General features: G+C 39.2%; 1 protein-coding gene across 3 annotated transcripts; it reads left to right on the plus strand.

Moving 5' to 3' along the window:
• Window positions 1-793: 793 nt before the first annotated feature.
• Window positions 794-24453, plus strand: LOC134334692 (CD81 protein-like). Of its 3 annotated transcripts, none has more exons than XM_063017125.1 (9): window positions 794-906; window positions 6123-6221; window positions 9180-9264; window positions 11256-11353; window positions 11919-11993; window positions 13445-13546; window positions 14805-14909; window positions 16298-16375; window positions 21687-22300. In XM_063017125.1, the coding sequence occupies exons 2-9, from the start codon at window positions 6156-6158 to the stop codon at window positions 21936-21938; spliced, it is 861 nt and encodes a 286-aa protein (XP_062873195.1). In that variant the 5' UTR covers window positions 794-906; window positions 6123-6155; the 3' UTR covers window positions 21939-22300. The 3 variants fall into 3 exon arrangements, with proteins under 3 accessions (XP_062873195.1, XP_062873204.1, XP_062873188.1); XM_063017134.1 differs by lacking the exons at window positions 794-906; window positions 21687-22300 and adding exons at window positions 5148-5202; window positions 23087-24453; XM_063017118.1 differs by lacking the exon at window positions 794-906 and adding an exon at window positions 5148-5202.
• The last annotated feature ends 311 nt before the right edge of the window (window positions 24454-24764 follow it).

The following is a 24764-nucleotide window of genomic DNA, read 5'->3' on the forward strand; positions in this document are numbered from 1 at the left end:
TTTCTACACTCACTGTCCATTTTATCAGCTCCACTTACCATATAGAAGCACTTTGTAGTTCTACAATTACTGACTGCAGTCTATTTCTCTACATATTTTTTTAGCCTGCTTTCACCCTGTCCTTCAATGATCAGGACCCCCACAGAGCAGGTATTATTTAGGTGGTGGATCATTCTCAGCACTGCAGTGACACTGACATGGTGGTGGTGTGTTAGTGTGTGTTGTGCTGGTATGAGTGGATCAGACACAGAAGCGCTGATGGAATTTTTAAACACCTCACTGTCACTGCTGGACTGAGAATAGTCCTCCAACCAAAAATATCCAGCCAACAGTGCCCCGTGGGCAGCGTCCTGTGACCACTGATGAAGGTCTAGAAGATGACCAACTCAAACAGCAGCAATAGTCACTGCAGTGCTGAGAATGATCCACCACCTGAATAATACCTACTCTGTGGTGGTCCTGTGGGGGTCCTGACCATTGAAGAACAGGGTGAAAGGAGGTAACAAAGCATGTAGATAAACAGATGGACTACAGTCAGTAATTGAATACAGTCAGAAGTACAAAGTGCTTCTATATGGTAAGTGGAGCTGATAACATGGACAGTGAGTGTAGAAACAAGGAGGTGGTTTAATGTAATGGCTGACTTCAGCTGTATGTGCTGCTTAAAATGAAACTTAAATCCTTTCGTTTCTCCGGAAACTTTCGATTTCCACTGTAAAACCGCGCACATGCGCAATGGGCTCCGGTTTTGCAATACTGTTGTGTTATAAGGTGTGTGTGTTTCATCAATCAAACCACACACGCAGGCTGGAGCTGAGATAAAGAACACACACACACACACACACACGTGAATACACACTCTGCACCCGCATTTACACAGAACACGAGTTTAAACCCATCACATCGGTAAGTACTGAATACACCACATTTAATCCGGTTTCAACTTTTTACTGGTCAGAATGATTCAATGAGTGTGTGTGTGACTTCACGACTTCACATCTATGTGTGTTTCTAAAAACTTACATTCGTACAAAATGTGTTAAAATACTGAATGTTATTAAGTCCTCACGCTGCCTTAACGATAATAGAGGATATCTGATTTGCTAATGAGTCGGCTCTTTGAGTCGGTTCATTGAATCGATTCTTTTACGCTATCGTTGAGTCGATTGTAGTAAAGAAGCTTTGAGCATTTTATTGTTATTTTGAGGAAATATCTGGAGAACATAATGAGATATTATTGTGTATACAGTGTAAATATAGCATGTGAGACAAAAATATGCCCGCAACTAATATTTAATATTTTTTTAACCTATTTTATTAATATGTGTTATGTACTTAGGGTCTTGTTAATGAGTATATTTTTATTCCACCCAGTGCATCTTTACATTTACAATTTTGGCATTCAGCCACTTATAGTATACATTCTAAGTAACTGAGTGTTGGGGTCTTGGTCAAGGGCCCAACAGTGGCATCCTGGCAGTGGTGGGGTTTGAACCAGCAACCTTCTGCTTACTAGTCCAGTGCCTTAACCGCTAGACTACAACTGCCTACATATACAGGTTTACAGTACAATCAAATTGTTCACATATCACCCTAGTTTGGAAGCTGGGGTCAGAGCTCAGGGTCAGCCATTGTACAACGCCCCTGGAGCAGACAGGGTTAAGGGCCTTGCTCAAGGGCCCAACAGTGGCTGCATGGCAAAGCTGGGATTCAAACTCTCAGCCTTTCAGTTGATGGTCCAAGCTTTACCCACCCAAAGCTCTACCCACTAGGCTACCACTGTCCTTAAGTCAAATAGGTCACCAGGAGCTTTTGCATTCATTCACAAACACATTTACTTACTCATTATCACCTGGTTTAATTTAAAGCAGCCAATTCATCTGCATGTTTTAAAGCTAGTAGAGAATAAAAGTGCTCGGGGAGAACGTACCATATACGCCTAGTTTGGTCAAATAATTATGTTATATATATATATATATATATATATTTTGGAAGACACTATAAAGCCAAATGTTTGTGGATACCTGAATGCGTATGGGCATTAATGTGCAGTTATTTGTTTATTAGAATTTTTAATGTCATGTTTTACACTTTGGTTACATCCATCACAGGAACGGTAGTTACTCGTTACACGAGATTCATCAGTTCACAAGTTTACTTTCAAACAGTCATGGACAATCTCCAATTCACCTTACTTTTGGGTTGTGGGAGGAAACTCGAGCTCCCACACAGACTTGGGGAGAACAATGCAAACTCCGTTAATATGGAGTTAACTCCACTTTATAGCTATGACAGCCTCCACTAACATGTAAAGACTTTTTAGATGAGGAGGCCTAATTCTGTCTCTGTTTAACCCTGTCTTGATGAATCTTGCTTAGTCATGCTTAAACAGTAAAGGTTCTTGAACTACTAAGCATAATTTTTTTTTTATTTCATTGATTGTATACACTTGATCCAGATCAACAAAAAATGGTTTATACTGAATACAAAATCAAGCTTCTGATATAAAGTCATCTGATCTAAACCATATAAAAACCTGTGGAGTGAGCAAAGACGACAGAATGAGCACAAGAGAGGACCTGTAACTCTGGACCATCTGGAGAGATTCTATAAAGCCTTTTTTCTTTAAAAAGAGGATCCTTTAAAGAGGAACCTTTTTATATTCCCTGCTCTTAATTCTCCATCCTTAAGATAAAATAAGATAAGATGCTTTTATTGTCATTGCACAGTATACAACGAAATTAAGCAGCAATTCAACACTGCTTACACATGCAATAAGTAAACACAGGACATATACACAACACACACATATGTGTGCCTAAAAATATCTTACATATAAAGAATACAGACTGTGTGTATACCTAAAAGAAAATCTTACATATAAAGAATAAAGACTCAATTATAATTATAAAAATACAATAGACAATACTGGAGTGAGAAAAAACGGGTAGAAAAAACATTATACAGTAGTGTTAAAAAAAATAGCAGTGATTTAAAAAAAGCGAATAAAGCACAAATTCATTATAATAACTTTTATGTCCATAAATGCAAATGCACTGAAAATACTACACTTTCAATTCTAAATCAAAACATTAACTACATTTAGCCAGTTTGTGTTCATCCTTTACAGAAAGTTAAGAAAAATAAATATTAGGCTGTTAAAAATAATAGCAGTGCAGCATTTTTCTTTAAAAACTCAAAAAAATTATCTATAACATGAAAATGTTTAAGGTTTCACTTTACTTTAAATTACTGAACTAATATTTAGTGGCATAACAATTGTTTCTGAGATCTGTGTTGCATGGAGTCGATCAACTTCTGGCACCTCTGAACAGGTATTCCAGTCCAGGATGATTACACTACATTCCACAGTTCTTCTGCAATTTTGGGTTTTGCCTCAAAAACACGTTTCAGATATCAGCCCACAAGTTCTCTATGGGATTGAAGTCAGGGGATTGGGCTGGTCACTATTACCTCAATCTTGTGTCTGTAACCAAGATGTTTTGGGTCATTGTCATGTTGAAACACCCATTTTAAGGACATTTCTTCTTCGACATAGGGCAACATGATCTCAAGTATTCTGATATATTTAAACTGATCCATGATCCCTCGTATGTGATAAATAGGCATAACACCATGGTATGAAAAACATCCTCATATCATCATTTTGTACCACCATGCTTTACTGTCTTCACAGTGTACTGTGGCTTGAATTCAGTGCTCGAGGGTCATCTGACATACTGTCTACGGCCACTAGACCCAAAAAGAACAATTTTACTTTCACCAGTCCACAAAATGTTGAGCCATTTCTCTTTGGCCCAGTCAATGTGTTCCTTGGCAAATTTGAACCCATTCAGGACACGTCTTTATCTTAACAACGGGACTTTGCAAGGAGTTCTTGCTGGTAAATTGGCTTCACTTAATCATCTTCTGTACTCACTGGGAACTTCAGATGTTCCTTGATCTTTCTGGAGGTGATCACTGGCTGAGTATTTGCCATTTTGGCTATTCTTCGATCCATTTGAACAGTAGTTCCACGCTTATTTCCGCGTCTTTCAGGTTTTGGTTGTCACTTCAAGGCATTTGAGATCATTTTAGCTGAGCAGACGATATTCTGCTGCACTTCTCTGTATGTTTTTCCCTCTACTATCAACTTTTTAATCAAAGTACACTGTTCATCAGAACAATGTCTGGAACAACCCATTTTACCCAGTATTTCAGAAGGAAATGCGCTATGACCAACATGTGCAACATTTGCCCCCCTCCTACCTTAAATAAGGGCCAAAACTGACACCCATTCTTCTGCAGAATGAATGACTTCACCAATTGAACTCCTCACTGCTATTATTTTGAACAACCCCCTTTCAATCAATGCTTCGATTACTCAGAATGAACGGCATGCATGTCCTAATTGTTGGGTTTGTTTTGTTTTCATTACTCTACTACACTATCAAGTGAATTTTTTGCTATGTAGAAATAGCATTTTTACTAAAAACAGTGATTTATCAGGTTAATGGTGTTGGACTGCTATTTTTTTGAACACCACTGTAGAAGAAGACTTAGTGGGGGTGCTAATGATTGAGATTGAGATTTCAGACTAAATTTACTGTAATTAAAGGTTGAATTTTGTAGTGTGACTAACTAAATTCACCAAAATGTGAATTTCTTATAACCGTTTTACTCATCTTTACCAGCTGTATCAAAAACATGGGACTGTATACAGATTATATAACATATTATATCAGATTAAAGAGCAACAACATGGTAAAAATCCATGTTCTAAAGTGAGGAGTCATTTGGAAGAATCGACTCATTGATGAGCTCAAGAAAACGGAAACCGTCATTTCTATCACGCATTCATCACAATGGAATAAAACACTTTTATTTATGTATTTATTATCCTAAAATCGGCACACCTGAGTTTTTACGCAATTGTGGATCTAAACCCAATGTGTGATCCACGCTAAAGTATTGTAAGAGACTTGATTTAGTGATAAAAACAACGGAGTTGCGTCGTGTCTCAAATCGCGGACTAGTGCACTAGGTAGTGTGCACTTGAAAATAGTTGAGAGTTGCAACCTACCTAGTAAGAAGCGGTTCCCCATGTGATTTGGGTGAAACCCCAAATTCTTAACCGCTGTGTAAAATGGCTTCCGAGAAAGCCGGGTTATGCTGGGACATGTTTGGTTTCTGTTTGTTGATGTGCGTTCCAGGCAACTAAACCAGCAGTCAATTCAAACATTACATATTTAAGTCTAATTATGATCCTGCTAATAATTCGTTTTTGTTAACCTTTAAGTTTTTACTAAGTCACAGGTCACCATTTGTTTCGTTTTGAACATGTTTCTTTCTTTTTGGCCATTTTTTAACACATTACTAACACATCATATAACAGTAGAATTCATAGTAGCTTACCAAGAAAATATCATGGACAATCTCCAGTTCACCTCACTTGCACGTCTTTGGACTGTGGGTGGAAACCGGAGCTCCCGGAGGAAACCCACGCGGACACAGGGAGAACATGCAAACTCCACAAATAAAGGACCTGGATTGCCTCACCTGGGCATCAATTCCAGGACCTTCCTGCTGTGAGGTGACAGTGCTACTTGCTGAACCACTGTGCACTGTGGTTATTTATTAGCAAGAAAAACGAACTTTTGATTAATCCCGTGGTGGTGATGTGATGGTGTGCTTTGTTGTGTCCAGATCCGGAGGACTTGCCATCACTATAGAAAAAAAAATCATGAGAAACATCTAAGATCATCTGTTTGTGAGCTGAAGCTGAGATGTACCTGGGTTATACAGCAGGATGATCCAAAATACAAAACACAGTCATGTGGAGCTCAAGTTATAGATCTTAAAAGGCTTTAGCCTAAAAATATAAAGCTAAAAGCACAATATAATAAGAAATGTTCCAGTGATGGTGATATGACTAGAGGAAGATTAATTGTTTATTTGTTTTGTTTGTTTATTAGGATTTTAGCGTCATGTTTTACACTTTGACACGGGCTCTGTCATTAATTTACAATACAGGTTGCCTGAACCTGATTAAGAACAAATGTGATACATTTATGAATAATTATTAGTAAAATTGCTGTTTTTCTTACTGACTGTTTCATTAGTTTTTCAGGTGTGTTGAACCTGCAGTCATCATCATGGGGTTGAGTGGATGTGGACAGATCTGCAAATGGATCATCATCCTTTTCAACATTCTCTTTATCGTAAGCACCTTTTTATATTTCAATACTAATAAGGGTTATAAACATTTAAATAGAGAAGTTTATGTGTTGAAACGATGGCTATTATTACCAAATGAGTCGGAAGAAAGTTGTGAACTGATAACGACACGCCAAGTGGAGACAGAAAATGCAGTGTAATGATGGACTAATCTCTTCCTCTGCCACACTGGTGTTGGGTTTTAGATGTTTTACTCCTTAACTAAACAGAAATGAATATAGAGCGGACTGGGCAAGAATCTTTGAAAAGCCAGAGGAGCAGAATGTTAAATGTCACACCCTTATGTAAATACTGTAGCTTTACATTTACATGATTTATTCATATTTATATAATTTGAGGCACTACCTACTAGTCTTATAAGGGTCATTCCTGATATTTGGTGCCTTTTGGACCTTAAAACCTTTTGAAAATGAAACACTTTTAATTTGTTTTTCATGTTTTATTATAAAAGGACATGTTATACTTTTCCAAACTAATATTGGTTGAGCTCAAGCACACAGACTAGGTTTTTTTAAAAACATGTTTATACAGTCTCTGACCCAGAATGTTCACCCTGTTACAGACAAATGCAGAACTGTTGTGTTTCTGTCTTTCAGCTGCACTTAAGGCCGTTCTTATTTCTGTTATTATTATAACCAAACTGAATAATAAAGCTATATAAATTACACATGCACCTCATATACACTGTGACGTCCACCCTGTTACGTATTAGGTCGTAACAGGGTGGACCCAGAGCCGTAGATAGAGAGAGTTGCGACACTTCTTGATCTCGCCGCCACGTGGTTCATGTGCCCCTCCAATAGTTCCAAACAAACCCGGCGCTGTCGTGTTCTCATATGGGACAGGCAGCAGTGAATGACATATTAAACACTAAATAATAAACATTTGTACAATTTCTTGGTATTTTCAACTGCCTTTACATTTACTGCATCTGCTTTAATGTCAGTGTGGTATATAAAGTGGAAGATTGATGTTTATAATGACTTGTTAATAGGTCGTTCTTGTTAACACACAGTACATTATATTAGCATACATTACATAATGCCATATCATTAAGTAGTAGAGACAATATACAGTACAGAGATTAGAAAGGTTTTTGTTTTTTTGCATAAACTAATCTCCCTTCACTTTCCTGAGGATTCATAATAATAATAATAATAATAATAATAATAATAATAATCATTTTGGCTAAACACTAAACCATGTGGCTGGATTCATAATGTTTATTGCGTGTTGTTTATTAATGTGTGTTGCAGATTCATAAACACACTACCGTACCTTTAACATTATAGTGCAGGTACATGAAATAGCTTCATTCATCTCTTATTTCATGAGTGATTAATAATTCATTCCTACATGTAATACATTAATGAATTCATTATGAATATGCACAAGTTCATTATGTATAATGTAAGTGGTGGACAAGGTACACAAACCATGTAGTTGAGTTAAAGTAGAGCTATCCAAGGTAAATTATTACTCCAGTAAAAGTAGTAGTAAAAGTAAAATACTCTTTACCTCCACTTGAGTAAAAGTACTAAAGTATTTACCTTCAAATGTACTTAAGTGTGAAAGTAAAAGTAGCATGATTTATTATGGCTCTAATGTTTTATGATCATTTCTGTAACAAGACTCTTGATTAATCAACTCATTTTAGGTGAAAAGACTCGTGTCAATAAGTTAGCTTAACTGGTTAAGCTAAATTGGGTTATACTTTTTAATTAAGATAAACATTTAACATTTAGTGCTGAGCAAATGCTAAACAATAACAGGATTAAGTATATTAATGACATCAAATTCATTATTTTTTAAAAACAAAGCAAAATAGAGCTGAAAATCCTTGATAAGTAGTGGAAATGAATGTGGCTCTATGGGTTGTTTGGAACTTTTCAGAGCTCCACAACCCGGAAGCTGCGCAGAAAAATGTCCCGCCCTCTTTACAACGGTTCCCTACGGGAGTGTCGCCACTCTGTTCTCTCTACCGCTCTGGGTGGACCATAACAGGGTGGACATTCTGACATAAAATTAGCCATTAGCTAGCGAGTGAGCAAAACCATGCTAGCATAAAAGTGAATTCAGACAAAGAATTCTCTGCTTTTTAGTGTGATTATTTTAAAATGATCAAATCGTTTAGCTTTTTCTCATATATCCCATAACAGGGTGGACATGTTATCATGTTATGGTTCACAATATAAGACTTTTAGGATAAAATGTGGAGAAATCAACATTAAAATGAGGAGTTTAATAAGCCACTCATCTTCCACAGTTGTTTTCCCTCCAAAAAGATCATAATAACAGGGTGAATGGCAGCTTGAGGGATGAGTGAAAAACTCTTATAATCAGCAATAAAATCAAACTCGTAAAGAAAATAATCCAGGGTTTAGAGGGACTTAATCAAAAGCTGATGATTAAACATCATGTATCCATTACTAAATCAGAAAGTACAGCACTGGGGACATGGGAAAACCTCTGGTAAGAGATAAAAACAGTGTAAAATGTATACAGTAATTTGGGGGAAGGGGGTAGAAAACGTTGTGTTTAGTTTTTGAAAGTGTTCATTATTTCAGTAAGATGTTTAGAAATTGTATTGTTTAAAATGTAGGTAGAAATTACCGATAAAAGCAGCCCTGAAGATAAAGTCTGATGACATCAAACACAAGCTGGAGACAAAATACATCAGGATTCCTGACTTAACAATTGCCTTGCCACATGTGTGTTGTTTTCTGAGAGTTTTACTTCTTAACCAAACAAAAGTCAATGAAAACTGGACAGGACTCACTTGAGAAAAGCCAGACGTGGCATATTTAATGCCACACCCCTGTTTCCCCCAAGCTGAAATAGCACTGGCACTTTGCTTATTAATATATAACTATGAGTTTCATCACACCCATAAAGCTGAATAATAAATAGATTCTCTCTTATTGTCTTTCTCTCTGTCTCAGTTGGTTGGTCTGGCATTAGTTGGAGGTGGTACATATTTGTGCATCACTGGACCTGTGGACCTTAAGACGAAGTATTTCATCTTTGGTAAATCTTCTATTTTTGTATTCTTATGTTAAATACAATATATTAAAATCTTGATCAATAGGGCATAGCTTTATTTGATGTTGTAGAAAGTTTCTGGATGTCCTCTTATTTCTTCATTATTGATTATGGTTACTGACTTTTCTGTCCATATTAATAAGGCTAGTTTTACTGCATCCATTAAAAAGTCTTTGCTACAATCAGAAAATCCAAACTGCCACCTTAAGCTAAGAACAATTTGTCCAAATGTTGTCCAACAGGTCTGTTATGAATGAGAAGCTGCAAGTAAATAAGTGAGGCTGTCTATGTCAATGTCAATTTATTTATAAAGCACATTTAAAACAACAACTGTTGTACAAAGTGCTGTACAATCTACAGTAAAATAACCATTACAGGCAACAAAGAACAGTAAGACAATAAATAATATACCATGAGACCACGTTGATGCAGACAAACACACACTCTCATACTGTGTTAAAAGCCAAAGAATAAAAATAGGTTTTTAACCGAGACTTAAAAACAGTCAGCGTCTTAACATGTAAAGGAAGTTCATTCCAGAGTTTGGGGGCAATAGTATAAAAAGCACGATCGCCCCTACATTTCAATCTTGATTTTGGTACGATCAGCAGAAACTGGTCAGCTGATCTAAGTGACCTAGATGGAATATATGGTCGCAGGAGATCTGAAATATATGATGGGGCAGAACCATTCAGTGCTTTAAAGGTAAACAAGAGAATTTAAAAATCAATTCTAAAACGAACAGGGAGCCAGTGGAGAGAGGCAAGGATTGGAGTGATGTGTTCACGCTTATGAGACTTGGTCAAAAGACAAGCAGCAGCATTCTGGACTGCCTGAAGACGAGTGAGACCAGCCTGACTAACACCAACATACAGAGTATTACAGTAATCGAGTCTGGATTAGATGAATGCATGTATAACCCTCTCAAAGTCCGTGTTAGATAAAAATGGCTTCACCTTAGCTAAGAGCCTTAAGTGAAAAAAGCTGGCCTTAACTACCGAGTTTATCTGTTTGTCATATTTGAAGTCTTATCTATAAATATCTATTTTTTAGATATTTTATAGAGTAAATAACTACACACTATGTGTGCAATATTTTTTACTTAGTTGTATTTCTTGTATTCTTGTCTTCATACTGCTGTAACAAGTTAATTTCCCTAAGGGGATCAATAAAGTCTTATCTTATCTTATCTTATCTTAAAACCCCCAAGTTCCTAACAGTTGAAGTATAAAAAGTTTCCAGAGGACTCAGATCCACCTGACCAGTATCAAAAACCCCATTTGGTCCAAAAATTATCACTTCAGTTTTATTCTTGTTACTGTCTACTGTCAAGCAAGCCTTCTATTGCCAGGAACTTAGGCTAAATGCTTTACCGGCATTTTTACATTAACATTTTTGGCATTTAGCAGACGCTTTTTATCCAAAGTGACTTACCGCACTGTGACAGTATACTGTCTAAGCAATTGATGGTTAAGGGCCTTGCTCAAGGGCCCAACAGTGGCAACCTGGCAGTGGTAGGGCTTGAACCATTGACCTTTTGATTACTGGTCCAGTATCTTACCTGCTAGGCTACACCTGCCATGCACCTTAAAGCATGAGTGGGGTTTGTCGCTGATCTATTAAACAAGTAGACAGTAGACTTTACAGCACAGCCTTTAAGTCCATAGTAATGTAAAGCTAATTTGACTGTGGACAGCTTCTGTTTCTTGCTAGTTATTGGATTACATCTGTCTAGCCAGACAAACTCACCAGGCATGATGTGACTGTATGGCAAGAGACCAGTGATCTTTTGTAATGGGTCAAATCAAACAAATAAGTTAATCCACCTGCCCATATATACATATTTACCTGCTTTAAATCCTGTGTTTATTCTGTTTGTTTATTCATTTATTCCCAACCAGTCATGCCTTTATATCCTGGCTTCATTCATCCATTAATCCCCTCATCTGCTTTGTTCTCTGGTCTTTGTGTTTCAGTGATGGCTCTGTGTATCGGTGTCGGAATAATAATAATTCTTGCTGCTGCTGCAGGAGATTACGGCTCCTGCTATGAGAACAAGTCTGCACTCTCATCTGTAAGATACACACACACACACACACACACACACACACTATAAGAACCTACTGTCTTACATATGCACATATGTATGTAACACAAAGTGGCTTAACATAAAGAAACTGCTTTTAGAAAAGAGCAAAATCTAGTGCAACATCAACATGCTGAAACCTTCAGTGAAACCATGTTTTTTTTTGACCGGAGTATTCCAAAAAAGACCTGAAATGCTGATCCATCTGACCACAATACACGTTTCCACTGTGTGATGGTCCATCCTGGATGCCTCTGAGCCCAGAGAAATCGACGCCGCCTCTGGATATGGTTAACATAAGGCTTCTTTTTTGCACAGTAAAGTTTTGAGGGGCATTTGTGCATGTAACTCTGTATTGAAATGCAGGAATGGATGTTTAATTAATAAATGAAATGAAGTTGAGCAGATAAAACATGAAATATCTCAGGTTCATACTGTCTGACATCAAATAAAAGTCAGTGTTAGGAGCACTGTGTTTTTATTTTATTTGCATTTTATTTGCAACTTTATTTAAACATAAAGTTTAAAAAAAAACATTTTTGTTTTCTTGCAGTATGGTGCCTTGCTGACTTTGCTCTTTCTAGCAGCCATCATCGGAGGAATTGCATCCTATGTTAATAACCGGGAGGTACGTTTACCCATTTATAATACAGCAGTGGTACTCAGTCCTATTCACACTGGTCCAGTGTAGCTGCAGCTTCCCTCCAACTAGGGATGGATGATATTATAATAACATAACTGTTATTTACACTGATCAGCCTAAACATTATGACCACCTCCCAAATATGTGCAAGGAAATGCCTAATTCATGAGCACTGATGGGTGAAGTGATAGCACTGATTATCTCTTCATCACGGCACCTGTTAGTAGGTGGGATATTATTATTATTATATTAGGCAGCAAGTGAACATTTTATCCGAAAGTTGATGTTAGAAGCAGGAAAAATGGGCGAGCGTGAGGATCTGAGTGAGTTTGACAGGACCAAATTGTGATGGCTAGACGACTGGGTCAGAGCATCTCCAAATCTGCAGTTTTTGTGGGGCGTATCCTGGTCTGCAGTGGTCAGTATCTATTAAAAGTGGCCCAAGGAAGGAACAGTGGTAAACTAGAGACAGGGTCATGGGCAGCCAAGGCTCGCTGATGCACGTGGGGATGCACGTTTATCGTTTTATTAAGCAGTTTACATGTGTCAATTTAAGTTGGGACAGGAGCGGGTTTATTTATTTTTTTAACCAAATTTGGATGGTTGGTTCTTTTGTCAGGAGAACACAACGTCCTTGATTTAATATTTTAAAATATTAAAAAAGTCGACTAGTAAGACTTTGTATTTGTATACTGTGTATTGTATTTACTCTGTGGGTCATTCTATTATCTGAAGTTCAGATGATTTAGCAGTGATAATTCAGGACAGTAGTAGCTTGTACTTTTTGAGCCCATGTGGTGATAGAAGCATGCCGGTTTTTGCCGTCACACTCCAGAGGAAATAATGGCACAGCAGTGCAAAAGTGGTTTTGTCACTTCTCTTGTGAATGCGCTGGTACTGAACGTAATGTATTTCAGTATTTTTATCTTATATTCGTGTTATTTTCAGTGTAAAAGAGTCAAAAACAACCACATTGTTTTGCATTAGCCTAAAATATATGTAGTTCCACAGAACCATGAAACACATTAACAGGTTTCCCAAACATCCTTATGGGGGAAAATACCTCGAAACCAGAACCAATTGGTGTTGAGTTTCAAGGTACTGCTGTACAGGACAAAGTAGATTCACAAATCGCTGCTGCTTGTATTTTATATCCTGTTCCAATTTTTTTGAAATTTAGCTTTATGGATTACCTTCAAGGTCTCTTGATGTTTTTCCATAACATCTTCAAGACATGAGAAGTTTTGGGGGTCAATCAGGTAGAATCAGCTGTGCTTGGGTACCATATTGGAGAAGAAGTGCCACCTTAAATGCAGCATTATTACTGTTATCCTGCAGAAGTCCATTTTTTGTAAATGTGTGTGTGTGTGTGTGTGTGTGTGAAATGTGCTATGTGATATTAATACTGATGCCTCTGTTTGTGTGGTTTTTTTCAGTTCTCGAGCCACGTTTCAGAATTTTACGCCACCATCTATGCTCAGTACCTTGTTATAGGGGATGGGGTCAGAGCCTTCATCCTCAAAGTGTTCCACAATGTTGTACGTGTCCCCACACACTCACACACCTACAGACTGTTTACACAAACAGATTAAAGAGAAATATTTATGCTTATGTACTGTATATAAGTAAAGAATGATGCATTATACTGTATAATTAAGCATTTATTGTCCTAACATGCTCCTAAAATACTGATTCAGGAAAACATCAGTTTGTATTAAGTAAATGGAAGAAAATATCTTGCAAAAAGCATCTAAACTGGTACATTTGTGGCATACACCACAGTTCAGAACAGTTCAGACCTGAATGCTTGACCCCTTCAGGTAAAGGTTACATTGGTTCTTATGCTGTGCTGGGAGTTTTGCTAACATAGGAAGAAAATGGGCAATGCAACTCAGTACTGAGTTTTTCTGATTGTGGTAGGAGTGGTTTCTTCCAATATGGCAATGTCTTTATCCACATCCACTGTAACAGAGAAAAGGACTTTGAACAAAGTGCTTTCCATCATGGACAATCAAAACCATCCACTGCACACAACCTTTCTGCGACAGAGAAGTGTGTTTAGTGGCAGACTACGGTCACAGAGCTGCTCTACAGACAGACTAAGGAAATCCTTTGTTCCCAGGGCCATTAGGCTCTTTAACTCTATGCAGGGGGGATGGGGAGGAACTGAGGAATGAATGTAACAGAATTGTGGTACATGTACATGTACAATAATCTATGTATGTGGGTGAGCACGTGTGTGTTTACATTTGTGGGCACTCATGTGCACATGCACAGACAGGCACATCCGCACCTTATGTACATAAATCTGCACATTTTCTTACATTTCTTATATTTGCACTGTGATTCACTTTATAATTCACTTTAAATTCACTTTAATTCATTTTATAATTTACTTCATCACTTACAGTATATCTTACTACTGTGACTTATATTTCATACTAGCCTCGCAATGTTAACTGAAACTACACCTCCATATGTACCATATTTACCCTCAGGTCCTGTTGTTAGTGTGTGTTGTCCGAGTGTTGTTGTGGTTATACAGATACTTTTTTGTATAATGTGAATCTCTGTAGTGTGTACTATTACTTACTATTACTTTTTGACTTTGATTTATGTAACTTGCTACTGAGGCCTCAATTTCCTTCGGGATCAAAAAAGTATCTATCTATTTATCTATCTATGGCACAAAACACCCCAGCTGGTTTGATAAGTGTCAAATTGATGTAAGGTGCTTTAAAATCAGCATGTAGAACAACAGTCTGACTCTTTGTCTTTGTGTATGTTTATTCTCAGTTTGACTGCTGTGGTTTGGGAGGAGCCGTGCAGACATTAATGGGCAGTACCAACCTCTGTCCACAGGAAACCAGCATTCTGGGAATCCCTGTCTCCACCTCTTCTGTAAGTTCCATGCACTGACTTCCAAGATACTCCAAGGTGGTCATGTTTGTTTTACAACACTGGCTCGTTGTGACCCGAAGCCTGTTGCTTCTACACAAGTACTTACACAGATGATCTGTGGTGCTAATCTTCCAACCTTAGAAGGTGCACAGTGGTACAGTACGAGCATTCAGGACACTGTACCATTAAAAACGCCATGTTAATTAATACCCACATTAATGCTGATGCCTGGGTGACTCGCAGGAGGAATTGTTGGTGCTTCTGATCCTGCCATGTGTGAATAGGCTTCTACTGGTACTCATTCCTCCCACCTTCCGGAAATTCCAGTGTAAGCTCAATGCACCAGTACTCCTAACACTATTTATTTAATAGACTGGGGTTTATTGTCTTGTCTGCCCTTTTACCCCAAACAACAACTGCTGTAAAGGAATAAGGGAGGCAGGCAGGACACCATTTCAGATGGAAAATATTTTAAATCTAAGAAAATGTAGCTCTATAAAGCCCTTAAATGCAATTTCATGCAGAATGTTTTAGAATAAGATTATGAGAATGCTTATACACCGACCACTGACAGGTGAAGAGAATGACACTGATAATCTCTTCATCACAGCACCTGGGGATATATTAGGCAGCAAGTGAACATTTTATCCTCAAAGTTGATGTTAGAAGCAGAAAAAATGGGCGAGTGTGAGGATCTGTGTGAGTTTGACAAGGGTCAAATTGTGATGGCTAGACGACTGTCAGATCATCTCCAAAACCGCAGCTCTTGTGGGGTGTGTCTCGGTCTGCAGTGGTCAGTATCTATCAAAAGTGGTCCAAGGAAGGAACAGTGGTAAACCGGAGACGGGGTCATGGGCGGCCAAGGCTCATTGATGCACGTGGGGAGCGAAGGCTGGCCCGTGTGGTCCGATCCAACAGACGAGCTGCTGTAGCTCAAACTGCTGAAGAAGTTAATGCTGGTTCTGATAGAAAGGTGTCAGAATACACAGTGCAGCACAGTTTGTTGTGTATGGGGCTGCATAGCTGCAGACCAGTCAGTTAGGAAGGTGGTCATAATATTATGCTTGATCAGTGTAGATGTTTGTAATGTACCTAGACTATCAATCAGATTGTTGCTGGCTTAGGCCCCACCACAACCAAGTTGCCACTGTTGCGCCTCTACACAAGGCCCTTAACCCTCAATTGCTGTTAGTGTATTCAGTCAAAATTGTAAATCGTGTTGGATTAAAAGTCACACAATGAACGAACACGAATATAAAACTATGTTTCAAAACTAACAGGTGCAGAAAAGATCTAAATAACCCGGACCTGCATCTTCATTTAGATTTTCACAACCTGTTAGCACCTACATACCATCAGTAATCTCTTAAATTGATCTGTGTGTTTAGAGTTGCCTACCTGTGATCACCGGTGGGCTACAGGCCTCATCAACACTTTACTTTTTTCTGGGAATCGCTGGAGTCCTGGTGAGTAATAACCCAAAAACAACAGCTTTTCAAACTTTGATGGTTGTTTAACATGATTAAAACTTTCAAAATAAATTACACCAGGAATGATTATATATATACAGGTGCTGGTCATAAAATTAGAATTGAAACTTGTATATTATATTCATTCATTACACACAGACTGATATATTTCAAATGTTTATTTCTTTTAATGTTGATGATTATAACTGACAACTAATGAAAACCCCAAATTCAGTATCTCAGAAAATTAGAATATTGTGACAAGGTACAATATTGAAGACACCTGGTGCCACACTCTAATCAGTTAATTAACTCAAAACACCTGCAAAGGCCTTTAAATGGTCTCTCAGTCTAGTTCTGTAGGCTAGACAATCATGGGGAAGACTGCTGACTTGACAGTTGTCCAAAAGACAACCACTGACACCTTGCACAAGGAGGGCAAGACACAAAAGGTCATTGCTAAAGAGGCTGGCTGTTCACAGAGCTCTGTGTCCAAGCACATTAATAGAGAGGCGAAGGGAAGCAAAAGATGTGGTAGAAAAAAGTGTACAAGCAATAGGGATAACCGCACCCTGGAGAGGATTGTGAAACAAAACCCATTCAAAAATGTGAGGGAGATTCACAAAGAGTGGACTGCAGCTGGAGTCAGTGCTTCAAGAACCACCACGCACAGACGTATGCAAGACATGGGTTTCAGCTGTCGCATTCCTTGTGTCAAGCCACTCTTGAACAAGAGACAGTGTCAGAAGCGTCTCGCCTGGGCTAAAGACAAAAAAGACTGGACTGCTGCTGAGTGGTCCAAAGTTATGTTCTCTGATGAAAGTAAATTTTGCATTACCTTTGGAAATCAAGGTCCCAGAGTCTGGAGGAAGAGAGGAGAGGCACAGAATCCACGTTGCTTGAGGTCCAGTGTAAAGTTTCCACAGTCAGTGATGGGTTTGGAGTGCCATGTCATCTGCTGGTGTTGGTCCACTGTGTTTTCTGAGGTCCAAGGTCAATGCAGCCGTCAACCAGGAAGTTTTAGAGCACTTCATGCTTCCTGCTGCTGACCAACTTTATGGAGATGCAGATTTCATTTCCCAACAGGACTTGCACACAGTGCCAAAGCTACCAGTACCTGGTTTAAGGACCATGGTATCCCTGTTCTTAATTGACCAGCAAACTCGCCTGACCTTAACCCCATAGAAAATCTATGGAGTATTGTGAAGAGGAAGATGCGATATACCAGACCCAACAATTCAGAAGAGCTGAAGGCCACTATCAGAGCAACCTGGGCTCTCATAACACCTGAGCAGTGCCACAGACTGATGGACTCCATGCCACGCCGCATTGCTGCAGTAATCCAGGCAAAAGGAGCCCCAGCCAAGTATTGAGTTCTGTACATGCTCATACTTTTCATCTTCATACTTTTCAGTTGGCCAACATTTCTAAAAATCCTTTTTTTGTATTGGTCTTAAGTAATATTCTAATTTTCTGAGATACTGAATTTGGGGTTTTCATTAGTTGTCAGCTATAATCTTCAACATTAAAAGAAATAAACATTTGAAATATATCAGTCTGTGTGTAATGAATGAATATAATATACAAGTTTCACTTTTTAAATGGAATTACTGAAATAAATCAACTTTTTCATGATATTCTAATTTTATGACCAGCACCTGTATATACACCGATCAGCCATAACATTAAAACCACCTCCTTGTTTCTACACTCACTGTCCATTTTATCAGCTCCACTTACCATATAGAAGCACTTTGTAGTTCTACAATTACTGACTGTAGTTCATCTGTTTCTCTACATACTGTTTTAACCTGCTTTCACTTTGTTCTTCAATGGTCAGGACCCCCACAGGACCACCACAGAGCAGGTATTATTTAGGTGGTGGATCATTCTCAGCACTGCAGTGACACTGACATGGTGGTGGTGTGTTAGTGTGTGTTGTGCTGGTATGAGTGGATCAGACACAGCAGCGCTGCTGGAGTTTTTAAATACCGTGTCCACTCACTGTCCACTCTATTAGACACTCCTACATAGTTGGTCCACTCAAGTCAGAGACGATCGCTCATCTATTGCTGCTGTTTGAGTCGGTCATCTTCTAGACCTTCATCAGTGGTCACAGGACGCTGCCGGCTGGATGTTTTTGGTTGGTGGACTATTCTTAGTCCAGCAGTGACAGTGAGGTGTTTAAAAAGTCCATCAGCGCTGCTGTGTCTGATCCACTCATACCAGCACAACACACACTAACACACCACCACCATGTCAGTGTCACTGCAGTGCTGAGAATGATCCACCACCCAAATAATACCTGCTCTGTGGTGGTCCTGTGGGGGTCCTGACCATTGAAGTACAGGGTGAAAGGGGGCTAACAAAGCATGCAGAGAAACAGATGGGGTGTGTTCAAAAAGCTAGTGAGCTGTCTACATAGGCAGCATTTTACGTCATCCTGTGCGCGCTCCCGAGAAGGAGGCTGTTCGAAATCCTAGATGCCTTAAAATCCTCACTACTGAGGCATCTTAATATTTCAATGTTATTTTGGCTCAGGAACGAGTGAGCTCCGACGCTGCCTTAGTGATCAAGGCAATCCCAGCATTCATGGCTGACGGGGCGGAGAAACGAGTTATTTTCAAACGTAAATAAAATATTACTGATTTTTAACTTGTATAAACTTGTACTGAGTGTTTTTATTTGCAAGTTCGGGCTTGTCAGGAAATTTAACCGTTTTTGGTACATGAAGGGAGATGTTATTGACATTAGCGTGCTATGCTACCTCAGTTCATTGGTTTTAATGGCGAGATGCTAAATGCTAAACACGAAATGCTAAACCCGATGGAATCGCTATCTAAGTAGTGCGTTCGAATAACCTGCCTTTTAAGTCACTAACTTATTAGAATCCTCTCTACTAAGTCAGCTGCCTATGTAGACAGTAAGACAGCAAGGCAGCTCCCTAGGTTTTCGAACACACCCATGGACTACAGTCAGTAATTGTAGAACTACAAAGTGCTTCTATATGGTAAGTGGAGCTGATAAAATGGACAGTGAGTGTAGAAACAAGGAGGTGGTTTTAATGTTATGGCTGATCAGTGTATATATATATGTATAAAATATATTAATTAGGGATGCACGATGATATCGGAATTCTATCTGTATCTGCCGATAATATATTTTTTAAGAACAATCGGCATCGGGCCGATGCTTAGGTTTGGCCGATGTTTCAAACCGATATTTGCCGACGCATTTATTATTTGCCGGAAGAAGACGGGGTGACGCAGGCCGCGCTACAGCAGTGCAGCAAAAATGTCTGTGGTATGGACGTTTTTCAAAGTGAGCGAGCATGACATAAAGCATGCAGTTTGCAACACTTGCTCAACTAACGTCTTGCGTGGAGGGAGCAAAGTAAGAAATTTCAACACCACAAATTTAATTATACATCTGAAGGCACACCATCCTGACAAATATACAGAGTTCCTCACGGTGAAAGAGGAGACTCGCACAGCACCGCGCACGCCAGCAAAATCTGCAGCTACTCAGCCGGTTGACCAACTCCTTCAGAAATTTAAGAAATTTGACAAAAACAGCCCAAAAGCTACAGCTATTACAGCAAAGGTGATGGAATTAATCGCTCTCGATGATCAGCCGTTCTCTGTTGTGGAGGATATTGGATTTCGCCGGCTGCTCGAGCATCTTGAGCCACGTTACACCATACCTAGCCGTCGTTACTTTTCCGACGTAGCCCTACCGGAGCTACACAACTTGGTAGCGACTCACATTCACAAGCTCATCGACGAGAATGTGTCCTCCATTAGCCTTACCACGGACATCTGGACATCTGATGTGAGTCCAGTGAGTATTCTGAGTTTAACCGCGCAGTGGGTAGACAACAGTTTTGAATTACAGAAGGCAGTTTTGCACGCCCAAGAATGCTCCGGTTCACACACAAGCTCTGCACTATCTGAGGCATTTGAAAGAAGTTTGAAACATGGAAGATTTCTAAGGAGAACATTCATGTTGTACTGCGCGGCAATGCACGTAACATTGCGAAAGCTATGGTGGAATGCGGGGTTCCGAGTTTGCCGTGTATGGCCCACACGTTTAGTTTGTATGGCTCCTGTCTCAGGAGACACCTTTTATCTTATTGTTTGCATACAGTTGGTTGAAAGCTAAAAAGTTATGCAAATAAATGGTACATTTGTTTATAATGTAAATCGGGGGTGTCTGATCTCTCTGTAAGTTATAAATGTGTATATCGGCATCGGCATCTGTAGATAAGTACGTGTATAATATCGGATATCGGCATCGGCCCAAAATTCCCATATCGGTGCATCCCTAATATTAATTGAAGTGTTTAATGTATACCACAAATTTAGTCTTACTGAGTTGAAAAGTTTTTCTTTGCATTAAATTAGACCTTTGAGTTAGATTTTGGATCTAATTTAGTGAATGACTAAAGTTGAAATGATTGAGTCGGGTTTTGGAAACATTTGAACTGTTACTGCAGATTTTATCAGCAAAGGCACTTTTAAAGTTAGAATCAGATTTAGCATTAGAATCAGTTTCAGTTTTAATACTTTGAGTTAGTCATTGAGTGAGTCATGGTTCATCAGAGTCATTTCATCAGTTTCAGTCCTAAACTGACCCCCAAACCCAGCTTAAACTGACCTAAACCTTATTTAGACTCATAACCTGTCTGACTTTAAACGTGACCCTCACTATAAATTAGACTCTACACTTGATTTTATACCTAACTGGATTCAAATCTAACTCTGACTTAGGCTGCGTCCCAAATTGCATACTTAAAGCAGTATGTACTAGATTTGAGGCAGTGCACACTGCTCGGCCGGTAAAGCAGTTAAAGCTTTTTCAGTACGCAAGTGTGCAGTATGCATACTACATCCGCCATCTTACCGTCACGTGATGCATGGCGTCACATCGTCACAGACGTTCTCCACAAAGCTTCTGACAACGTTACTCATGGTTGTACGCAATCATAAAATGTTTTATTCACACGTGTACTCTCATGGTTGGACGACTACAATTTCCTACTGGGAGGTGCTCCCAATCCTAGCCCTAAACCCCACTGTCAGATGTAGAGTCAGGTTTAAAATGAAAACGAGTTTCAGAACTAAGAGTCAAGTTTAGAATTACAGTGGGGTTTAGGGGTAGGATTAAAATCAGATGTAGAGTCAGGTTTTAAGTGATGTGTACAGTCTGATTCAGGGTTAAAATTAGATCTGGTTTGAAGACTCTTGCATGCTGGTTTTAATGTTCTCTCTCTCTCTCTCTCTCTCTCTGTCTCTGTCTCTCTCTCTAGCTTGTTACTATAGTTTGCTCTTCCTTTATTTGGCAGCAGCTCTCTCGCCCTCCCCCTGTTTCTCCTGCCTACATCCCTCTATCCTCATCTTCCACCTCCTACATCCCTGTCGTCCCTACTTTTTACTCTTCATCCAATGTGGCTTCCTCCTCTGATTTCCATTCCTACACCATTCCTCCTCCTTCATCTTCCTCCTCCGGCATCCCTCCTTTATCTCCTCCCCCTTACAAAAGTGTGATTGAAGATCTGTGACCAGCTGGATCAGCAAGCTGAAGCAGGGTCCTCTGCTCACTCTGTTATAACATTTCTTCACAGTATGGCTACTAATCCACATCTAGAACTGTCTCTACCCTTTTCATGTACTGCCTCCATCCCTGACACTCAACCAATGACAGTAGGAGGATCTTTGAAGATTGTGGAGTTTTGAATGAATTTGTGAATCCTTGGTTTATCAGTGTTGCTGGTCCACCTTAAAGTCCTACTGCAGTAATGTTTCATATATATATATACATATATTATGTATTGATTATAATAAAAATACAGAACGCCAACTAAAGTTTATTTACATTTTCAGCATTTAGCAGACGCCTTTATCCAACACGACTTAGTTACAATTGAGCAATTGAGGGTTGAGGGCCTTGCTCAAGGGCCCAACAGCAGCAACCTGACAGAGGTGGGGCTTGAACCACGAGGCTATGGCTTGCCCGTATGCTCCTTTGGTGAAATATTCATTGTTCTTCTAGTGTTCCACAAAGGTTCTACGGTCAAGCCATAGCCTAGTGGTTAGGGTACTGGACTAGTAATCAAAAGGTCGCTGGTTCAAGCCTCACCACCACCAGGTTGCTGCTGTTGGGCCCTTGAGCAAGGCCCTTAACCCTCAATTGCTCAGATTGTATATTGTAACTGTACTGTAAGTCGTTTTGGATAAAGGCGTCTGCTAAATGCTGAAAGTGTAAACGTAAACATTTGGTTCCAGCTTGTGTAGGAGTAAATAACATGAGTAGGAGATTTGGAACTGGAGGCTACAGTTAAATACAGATTATTTTTGGGGGCATAATGGGTCACATTAAATGTCAAACCAGGTTAAATACAAACAAACAAAAAACAATCCTATTAAAAATTATAATAGAATAATTGAGTGTTTTGCTTCAGCCATTTGGTTCTGATAGTCTTGGTATCCTGACATGAAAGGAGACCAGGACCAGGACAAATACCTTCTATGTAAAATGGATTAGTAACCCTACTGCTCTACTGCACTGTCCGTTAGACACATGCTTTCCTTGTTTCTCTTCTCTAGCCTAGTCATGTTCACTTTTATCACTGCGGCTTAAAAACGTCTGATGTCCCACAGATCTTTCACTTTCACTCTTTCTTTATCTATCCTTCTATCTCTCGGCTAGCTCCTGGTGCTGAGCTTCTGTGCTGTGATGTACAACCAATTAAAGAGGAGTGGCCCCGAATACTACCAAACACCAGCATTCAACTACTACTAGAACACAGCGCCGCAGATCAGCACCTTGACGACTTCTTCATCTTTCCAGCCATTCAGTTGATCCAGCCATTCCTCTCATTTTCTCCTCAATCGATGCATCCGTTTGTTTTTCTTTTTCTACTATTGTCAATCCTTCATTTATATTCTTTCCCCTCTTCTAATCAAGAAATCCTTTGTACGTCGCTTCTCCTTTATCTGTTTCTTTCTCTCACCACTTAATTATCTGGTTCTTACTTTAACGTAGAACTCATAACCTCTGGAAGACTCTTTACTTTACATGGGTTCTACTTGGAACCATCTACAAAGGATGTCCTTCTCTCATCCATTCCTCCTTTATATCCATTTTTTTTTTCTTTTTCTTGGTACATTCCTTCTTTCTATTTTCCTTCATTGTTTGAATCTCCAGAACATTGATCTTCCGTCAGTCGAGCTGAAATGATACCAAGGAGCCACTGAAGAGGAGCTCAGATTTCACACACACATATTCTTGTGACCATTAAAGTGCATGAATTGCATCCTGTAATCATTACCACACTCACATGGACAGGGATGATGGATGACTGTACTGTTTACCAGAAATTCTGACTGCATGATCATTGTTAAATGTGCTTGCCAACAGCATAGTGAGTTCTGTTGACCCTCCCACCTAAACTGTTAAAAATGTCACTGTTCAGGATCACTTAATGAACCGATTTCACTTTGGGAGTGTGTGTAATGCATTACTGTTACTACGCACAGGTCATTTTTGTACAGATTCACAAACCCACACCCACACATTCCTGCACTGTCTGTGGTGCATCATAAGTGCCAGAATGCCGATTTTACTTTCACTTTTATCTTTGTTTTGTTTACATTTTATAGTTTATAGTTTAGTTGTGTATACAAAGTAACACATTTGGCTGTGTCTGAGGGAGGAAGGTCGACGGGTTTTCATTGCCCCTGAGCAAACGCAACCTCTGCTGTCTGGTCAAGGCACCTGCATGAGTGGTGGTGGATTTACAGAATAGCACAGTGTGGCTATTCGTACAGATAATGAGGGGCTACTCTGCAGTTCCCTTCGGGCAACACGAGGACGATGCAAGCGGCAATGAAGTTGCAGTGAGAGAGAAAATTGGGGTAGAAAAGCCCCCCTCAAAAATGAAATATATTGTTTTAGTTTTATATTAGCAGTGAGTGAAATGTTTAATGTTACATGACGTTTACTGTTACACAGCAGATCTAAAATAGCATCCTGCTTTTTTTCTTACATCAATAAACATTTAGGTGGCTTTTAAACTGTTTTGTGTCTTTATGTGCATTATTAGATTTCATTCTGACTATCATTTAGAAAACAGGAAATGAGATTTGAAAACAAGGTTATAATAGAGCCCTGACCTCAGCCCCACTGAACAGCCTTGGAGTGAACTGGAACAACCTAGGCTGTCTTGACCGACATCAGGGCCCAACCATACAAATACTCTTTTGTGCCTTCCACATGGATGCCACGAAAACATTCCCCAGACCATAACGCTGCCACAGCCGTTGTAATGCATATTTGCATTTTACTGTATGGAGAAGACACTTTTATCTAGAGCGACTTACTATAA

This window comes from Trichomycterus rosablanca, chromosome 2 (assembly GCF_030014385.1).
Source record: "Trichomycterus rosablanca isolate fTriRos1 chromosome 2, fTriRos1.hap1, whole genome shotgun sequence".
NCBI lineage: Eukaryota > Metazoa > Chordata > Actinopteri > Siluriformes > Trichomycteridae > Trichomycterus > Trichomycterus rosablanca.

Coding starts and splice junctions, on each gene's coding strand:
- LOC134334692 (XM_063017118.1), top strand. CDS start 5,170: ATGCTGGGACATGTTTGGTTTCTGTTTGTTGAT. Junction 11,354..11,918: donor ACAAGTCTGCACTCTCATCT/GTAAGATACACA, acceptor GTTTTCTTGCAG/TATGGTGCCTTGCTGACTTT. Junction 16,376..21,686: donor TGGGAATCGCTGGAGTCCTG/GTGAGTAATAAC, acceptor CTCTCTCTCTAG/CTTGTTACTATAGTTTGCTC.